Source organism: Dermacentor andersoni, chromosome 3, assembly GCF_023375885.2.
Source record: "Dermacentor andersoni chromosome 3, qqDerAnde1_hic_scaffold, whole genome shotgun sequence".
Classification (NCBI taxonomy): Eukaryota; Metazoa; Arthropoda; class Arachnida; order Ixodida; family Ixodidae; genus Dermacentor; species Dermacentor andersoni.
Window position 1 is genome coordinate 107,878,147 of NC_092816.1, and position 8,453 is coordinate 107,886,599.

At 49.7% G+C, this 8,453-nt stretch overlaps 1 protein-coding gene across 1 annotated transcript; it reads left to right on the forward strand.

The window, feature by feature from the left end:
• Positions 1-3,750: 3,750 nt before the first annotated feature.
• Positions 3,751-8,242, forward strand: LOC126540405 (solute carrier family 22 member 7-like). Its single transcript, XM_072286877.1, has 2 exons — positions 3,751-4,131; positions 6,788-8,242. The coding sequence occupies exons 1-2, from the start codon at positions 3,751-3,753 to the stop codon at positions 8,234-8,236; spliced, it is 1,830 nt and encodes a 609-aa protein (XP_072142978.1). The 3' UTR covers positions 8,237-8,242.
• The last annotated feature ends 211 nt before the right edge of the window (positions 8,243-8,453 follow it).

The following is an 8,453-nucleotide window of genomic DNA, read 5'->3' on the forward strand; positions in this document are numbered from 1 at the left end:
ATATAATTTGAATCATTGTAATAAACACAATGTAAAGAAATGTGGCGCAATGCTTAGAGCATCGGACTGTTGCTCTGGCCGGCCGAGGTTCGAATCGCGGTGCCGGGTATTCTTTCTTTTCAAGTGGTGAAATCTCCTCGGCTAGGACCCAACTAGCGAACGACGGACAGACAGCCAGACAGACAGACTGGTCACCGACCGACCCAGGACAAACCACGGGATAGTAGGCAAAAAAAAAACGCTTCACATTGAGCAATCGGGCAGTAATTCCTGAGGACGCAGGCCAGAGGGAATATCGACGTCAATGGCGATTAGCTCTAAGGGAATGCAGCCACATACCGTATTGCCATCGCAGACCCACAATATGGCAATTTCGCTGCCAACCAAAATGACAACTGATAACGCTGGACACTATATCTTGTTCGAATCACTGAAACTCAGTTGAAATTCCGCAATATCCCCAGTATCATGGCTGCTACATCTTTGCAATGGCTCTTCATGAAGTGGTCATGCTCTATGCAGAGGTGTCTATTGTAGACGGGGTGTCATCACTTTGATAAAAAAAATTGACTCACCTTCCCAGCCCTGCGTAAGTGGATGTCCAGGAAAGCTGTTGAAACCCACCACTACAATTGCTGAGGGAGGTATGCAATGCTTTATTGCTTTGGAGTAATGGTAGTAATACGAGTAATTTCAATTTTGACAGCACGCTGTCGCTAGTCGTATTGCCGTTTCTTTTTCAGTTAGCAGCTCCTCCTATTCTCACTGCTCTTCGGGTGTACTAACTCTGCGTTGCCTACTCATAGCGGTGCTCCAATAACAACGATGTAAGTTGCTAGGCTGCTTCTTTTATATACGAAATGGTAGCGACGTCACTGCCCACGTCGCAAGCTGCCGTCACTGTGACAGCTTGCACAACAATCATTTTTAGCGGGAAACGTATGCGGAGAGTGCTACGTGATTCGCATTGTAATCAGGAGCGCCTTATCATCGATTACGTGGTTTGGTTGCTTGTTTTGTTCTTGTGCTTCATTGATACGAGTGCGGTTCTGCATGTTGCATGTGTGAACGAAAAGAATGTATAAACTTTTCGCTTCACAGCGCTGAGTGCTTGTAGCCTACTTGAACTGCCTCTTCGCGCAAACACCAAGTGGCACAAAAGCCATTGACCCAAGTTGTCTACTGCACCAGACGGCAGCCAACGACACGTTGTCTGTTTGCAGACATACACAGCGGCCCGTGTTGTCTGCTCGACAAGACAGCAACCAGTACATATCTAGCGGGCCAAGCTAGTGGACAACTTTGGTCACACAGAGGAAAACGTTGGATGCAGACATATAGCAAAGTAGGTAAAGCTCCGCTCCCCCAGGAGCATTAATCGCATTAATAAAGTTACCATTAGGTCATCAGTTTATTCCGCAGGCATTCTTTTCTCCTTCGTTGTCTGCAAAGTGTGTTGTGTTAAAGAGTGCTAAAACAGTAAGAAAAAAAACTTCGGCAGCACCCATCTCGCGATTAGTGTCGACGTTAATTCGATTAGAATCGAAGCTATGCAGCGACACCATATTGCCAACTCAGAAACATGCACGCATCCGGGCTCCTCACGTATTACACTGCACACGCTGCAACCACTTGCGGCACCTCCGCAAAATCCATGCATGGCGTCAGCTTCGATTCTGCCGAGCATAGGAAAAAATTAGAGGATATTTCTGTCATTGAAGCGCGGCACATGCGCTGCGACACATGCCCAGTTAACTAAGCTGGTGTTAAAGAGATTTCTTGAAGAGTGGCACATACCTGGTGGCACACACCCGGTGACCCAAGTCGGTGTCAGGTTCATAATAAAGCTGCACAGACACAGTGGCTCAAAGGCAATGCCGCAAGTTGGAGTTCATTAAACAGCGGCACATGCCCTATGCCAAAGTTGGTCTGACGGTTGGTTTCGAACCCTGTTCCCTCGGCACAGAAGCCCGATGCGCTACCGATTAGACCTTGGATATCCACTCCCACCGTCCAAAATTGACGCGAGAATGGTTATCAGACAGACAGACAGACAGACAGACAGACAGACAGACAGACAGACAGACAGACAGACAGACAGACAGACAGACAGACAGACAGACAGACAGACAGACAGACAGACAGACAGACAGACAGACAGACAGACAGACAGACAGACAGACAGACAGACAGACAGACAGACAGACAGACAGACAGACAGACAGACAGACAGACAGACAGACAGACAGACAGACAGACAGACAGACAGACAGACAGACAGACAGACAGACAGACAGACAGACAGACAGACAGACAGACAGACAGACAGACAGACAGACAGACAGACAGACAGACAGACAGACAGACAGACAGACAGACAGACAGACAGACAGACAGACAGACAGACAGACAGACAGACAGACAGACAGACAGACAGACAGACAGACAGACAGACAGACAGACAGACAGACAGACAGACAGACAGACAGACAGACAGACAGACAGACAGACAGACAGACAGACAGACAGACAGACAGACAGACAGACAGACAGACAGACAGACAGACAGACAGACAGACAGACAGACAGACAGACAGACAGACAGACAGACAGACAGACAGACAGACAGACAGACAGACAGACAGACAGACAGACAGACAGACAGACAGACAGACAGACAGACAGACAGACAGACAGACAGACAGACAGACAGACAGACAGACAGACAGACAGACAGACAGACAGACAGACAGACAGACAGACAGACAGACAGACAGACAGACAGACAGACAGACAGACAGACAGACAGACAGACAGACAGACAGACAGACAGACAGACAGACAGACAGACAGACAGACAGACAGACAGACAGACAGACAGACAGACAGACAGACAGACAGACAGACAGACAGACAGACAGACAGACAGACAGACAGACAGACAGACAGACAGACAGACAGACAGACAGACAGACAGACAGACAGACAGACAGACAGACAGACAGACAGACAGACAGACAGACAGACAGACAGACAGACAGACAGACAGACAGACAGACAGACAGACAGACAGACAGACAGACAGACAGACAGACAGACAGACAGACAGACAGACAGACAGACAGACAGACAGACAGACAGACGCACAGACAGACAGACAGACAGATAGATAGATAGATAGATAGATAGATAGATAGATAGATAGATAGATAGATAGATAGATAGATACCAACAGACCCCAAGAAGTGCGTGAGGTGCACTGAGAATGCTAATGGCATTATAATAAATTTCCAAAACCATATAAAGAATACATCGTAACTTGGGGACCTGAAGCTAGGTACCATCCCACAACTTAAGTACAGGTTCCCGTTGCAGTATACCGAGCCGATTACCCCTTTTAGAAATAATCGAGATTAAAGCTTTAACCAATGAATGACGCAGTTAGTCGATCACCAGCACAGCTGTATTTTGCGGCCAACGCCATGTTGCACTCATGCTTTTTTTGTGCCCAGCTATATCTTCATTGGGCATTACAATTTTTACTCGTGACCAGTGCCGCTCTGCACACGTGACAGCTTAAGAGAGGACAAAAAAGTAAATACCACACGTGATCTGATCGCTCGCGCAGAAGAAGAAGAGGATGAAGTGAAATGCACGTAATGTGTTAGCAATTGAGCAGCAAGCGAGCTGGCATTTGTATGATATAGGGAATTTTAACCTCTTGTTCTCACCACGGCTGAGCTTAGCGCCATGCCGGCCCAGGATACGGCACGGTCGGCAAAGGATGACCGAGAAGCTCCGGAAACATGCGCAGCGGCGCATCCGGTGAGCTCTACTCCAGCATTCGTCCTTTTCAACGATGCCCGCATGGCCATCCAAGAAAGCATCTACGCCATCCTTGGACACGGCAACTTCCAGCGGCGCCTGCTCTTCACCGGCATGTTGTCCGTGGTGGTGCTGCTGCTACACGCGTTCGCCCACTTCTTGATCGCCCGCGACGTGGACCACTGGTGCCGGCCGCCGAACGAACTCAGCGGGATGTCCAGAGAGGCGTGGAGGAACGTGGGCATACCCCTTGAGGCTGACGGCAGCTTCAGCCAGTGCACCGTTTACCACCCACCGTTGACGATGGTGAGAACTCTTGCTTATCAGCAGGGTATATGTAAAATGCCTTATTTTATCTTGAGCAGAATGTTCTTGAAGATGCCCAGTGGCATATATGTAGCCCAATTCTACTTTTTGAGCTACAGATTACTCGCAGAGGCAGATAACATTTGCACAAGAAGCCAAAATGAATAGTAGACTAATTACCACGTTTTGTTATATACTTTAAAACTAATCACTTTACGGCAAATATTGCAATTTACGAATTTTATGCGGTGACGTCCGAAGTCATATCAACGCAGAACCAATTCTGGGGGTCACCACAGATCGGAGACACGCGTTCGCAAAATTTGCGATGAAATGAATTGGTGTCCCAGTAAATTTTGAGCTTCAATGTACCAAACGGCATTTTGTTCAAAAGAGCCTCCGTTGCCCCTCCAAGAAGAAGCAGTGTTTCGGATAGCAAATTAGACAGCTATACGCAGAAAGGTTAGTAGTTTTATGAGCCGTGTGAGGTGATGTTAACATTCGCTTACTAACTAAATTAACAAGCACGGCGTCATGAGCGCACAGGCAACCATGAACAGATCTCACTCATGAACGCGGACACTCGGTTTCAGAACATTGGCGTGAAGGCAATCGAAAGCAGCGGCGAGTGAATTGACATAAGGAATTTTCAGCCATACTAGGTATTTTTCCGCACCATGCGCAGCCGCGGCAAGAGTAGAAGCGGAGGCGCATGATCTAAGCATTACATGGCCAACACAACTACATTCTAATGCAAAGATTTATTTGCGTCTTCGAGTATTGCCCCGCTGCTGCTGTCGATTACACGCCGCGTCGGGTGGTGGTTCTGAGCATATGTACACGTGACAGGAGCGTGGCTGAGAGGAAACGCGAGGCGAGACACACGTTTTCACCTTTGCACAGCGTCGAATCTGCACAATGCCCACTGGAGCTCCCTAGGCGTCGTCACAACAGCGTCTTGACGGCTTTAATTATATGTGGCCCCCAGCAAAAACATTGCAGAGACTGCACCGCTTACCTTTCAACTAATGTACAACCGTCCAGAAGTCAAGTATATAGAACGATTGGAAGAAGGGGGAGATGAGGCAGATAACGGGTAGAGCTCACGCAGCCACGAAACGAGTGAGCCTTGGCACTCTTCGCAGGCAATTCGCATACATGGGGGTACGGCGGGAAAGGCAAAAGGTGACGTGAGAAGGCGAGGAGTCGCTGCTACTATCGGTTGCCACGACCCACACTCCCCAGAGGCACCCTAGCTACAGCTAGAGACTACAGCGGTTGCGGAAAAGCTGGATACATTGAAGTTCAAGGAACGGTAGACTTCCGGTATTTCTTAAAAATAAACACAATGCGAATTTGTCAAGTGGACAACTGACGCACGGTGCGCAGACTCAAAGCCGCATTAAAGCCCTGCTGCGTCTACGCGACCCGGTAGCACTGTAGAGTCTAGGCGTCGCACTCCGAATCAACATTTATGTGCCCACCGTGGTAGCTTTGCGGCAATGGCATTGCTTGAGATCGCAAGTACGATCCCGACCGTGGTAGCCCCGCTTCGGTGAGGGCGAAATTGAAAAAACACTCGTGTACTTAGGTTTAGGCACTCGTTAAAGAACCCCAGTGTTCAAAATTATACCGTAGTGTTTGACTACGGCGTGCCTCATGATCTGATAGTGGTTTTTGCACGTATAATGCCATATTCAAGAAAAGTTTAACGCTTCTGCCATGATGCGATGGGCCGCGGGAGGCAATGACAATGCCAACTTTCTCGGAGGTTATGTACGATCACGCACAACAACGCCTCAACCAAACGCGTCTCCCCGTGGGTTCTGTGTACTGCGCAGACAAACAGCAGTGGTTCACGCATGGTAACATTTATCGTCAAATCACCACTCTCATATTGAACCGACGTGCTGCCTGGATGTGCTGCGACGTGATACGCTCGCACACAGTGATTGCGACGTGACGAGTACGCGGCTCACATGTGAGACCTACTCAGAGCACCTTATTTTTAAAGCAAACCCTTGTTTAATCATTCAGTGTGTGAACCGTTCAGCCACGTGCTTCACTCAAGTCAATCCGCGCACGCTTCGGAGTTGGCTACGCTATCAAGCAGTAATACTCCTTTTCAACTTCACACATGTAGCATTTTTTAGATAAGGGAGGTAGTGCACAAGAGTCTGTCACAAAGAAGTGTTTGAAATTCCTTATATTTTTCGCAATCAAGAAGGGTCGCCAAATGTGTGGAAAATATTTTAAGTGATGTTAAAGTCGCTGCTACAACGTTTCGTGATTTTGTGTCATAATCGGACTTTCTAGCGTCATATTTATGCCTGAGCACACGTATATTAACACTTGTACCATTCATAACAAAGCAAAAATGAAAACGTGTTCTACAATAGAACATTAGCAGTTCCGGGGCAGTAAACGTGTCGCCAGTAGTGGCCTTTTAGAATTCAGAAATCCTGGCTAATTTTCGCTGAGCTTCTTCGCTAGGATTACTGTTTTCTTAGTTAGCCGCACTACCTAACATGAAGGTGGGTTTCACGAGAAGGCCGCTGCATATTTGACAAAGAGGTAAAAGTACTTAGCAGAGTTTGGGAAACAGCGCCGTGTCTTTTCAAGCGACAATCTTTAATGTGTCACCTTAACATCCCAGCCGGAAAATTCCGAAAAGGTACGCCGCGTGGTGCCGTGCCGCAAGTGGGATTACGACACCAATGACGCCAGCGACAGCATCGTGAGCCGGTGGGACCTCGTCTGCGATAAGCGCTGGCTTCACAAGTTCACCACCACTGCCAACATGCTGGGAGCTGCATTGCTCGTGCCGGCCGCCGGGTTCGTATCCGACAGGATCGGCCGCCAGCTGGCCATCATGGGCAGCGTGCTGTGCCTCCTTGCATTTAGCGTAGCCTGCAGCCTGGCGCAGACATTCGTCATGTTCCTGGTGACCCGTTTCTGCATCTCCGCGTCCAGCTGCTCGGTTCAGGTGCTCATGTTCATCCTCATCTACGAAGTGACCGGCAACCAGAACCGGGCCACGTACGGCGTCCTGGACACAGCGGTGGGCACGACGCTGGTTCCACCGGCTTTGCACGTGCTGTCTTTGCTGGAGCCACATTGGCTCACGGCGCACTTGCTCCTCCTGGTGCCTACGTTAATGCTGGTCCTCTGGTGCTCCCTCCTCGACGAGTCCCCCAGCTGGCTTCTCTGCACGGGACAGCCTCGCGCCGCGGAGATAGCTGTCGTGGCAGCGGCGACTAGCAATGGCTTGAGCGCGGACAAGGCGCGAAATTCCTTCAGAGCGCTCACATCACAGATCCAGAAGCGTGAGACCGCTAACCTATACAACATGCCCATCGCGAGCGCCGAGACGTTCCTGCACGAGCCGGTTTTTCGCTGGGGCGTCCTGTCGGTGCTGCTGTCGTGGTTCACCGTGAATCTCGCCTACTACGGTCTCGTCCTTCTGAACGCCACGACCGGCTACTTCTGGCTCACAGTGCACATGGTCGTCCAGGCGTCGCTCTACGCGAGTGTCTGCTGGTACATTAGCAACCACGGACAGCGCGAGACGCTCTCCATACTGCTCGCGTTTTTGTGCGCCTCCGCCGTCGCGCTTGCCGCCTCCTCTGTGGCGATGGCGCCACCGCTTTCATCCGCAGTCGGCGTCGTCGTCGAGAGCCTGGCGTCCGCAGCGCTTAGCGTCAACTACGGCTACACGGCGGAGGTTTTCCCCACAACTATACGGAGTTTGGGGCTTACCACCTCGTATGCGTTCGGCCGCATGGGGGTCATCACGGCCTCGGTCATCGTGGTGCTATGGGGCGGTCCCAGCGAAGCCGGCATGCCGCTCGTCGTGGTGGTGGCTTTCTTAGCTTTGTTGAGTGGGGTTTTCATCCAGTGGCTGCCAGAGATTATTGCCGAAAAAAAGGAGCAGCATTATCATCGGAGTGAAAGAGAACGCAAGGAAGCTATCCTGACTTCACTGGCGTCCACCATCAAGCCAGCTAAGCGGTCCAAGGAAACTCAGCAAAAGTCTTCAGTATCGCTCGGTTCGACAACGTCGAAGGTGTATACTTCTGTGAATCATCAGGCCACCGACCTGTAGGGTGAACACGCCTGCATTAAAAGAACAGATTTTTATATTTCCATATTTTCCCCTAAATATTTAAGTTGAAGGGCAGGTTGCTTTTTTATTGAGTTCATCTTTTGTGAAACTTTTCTTGCGCACTGTGCACCGGTGTTCTTATGGAACTACGAGACTGTTATTGAGGAAATGTTTTTCTGGTGTGCGTTGACTCCTGAGAGACGATTGCGTGTCAACG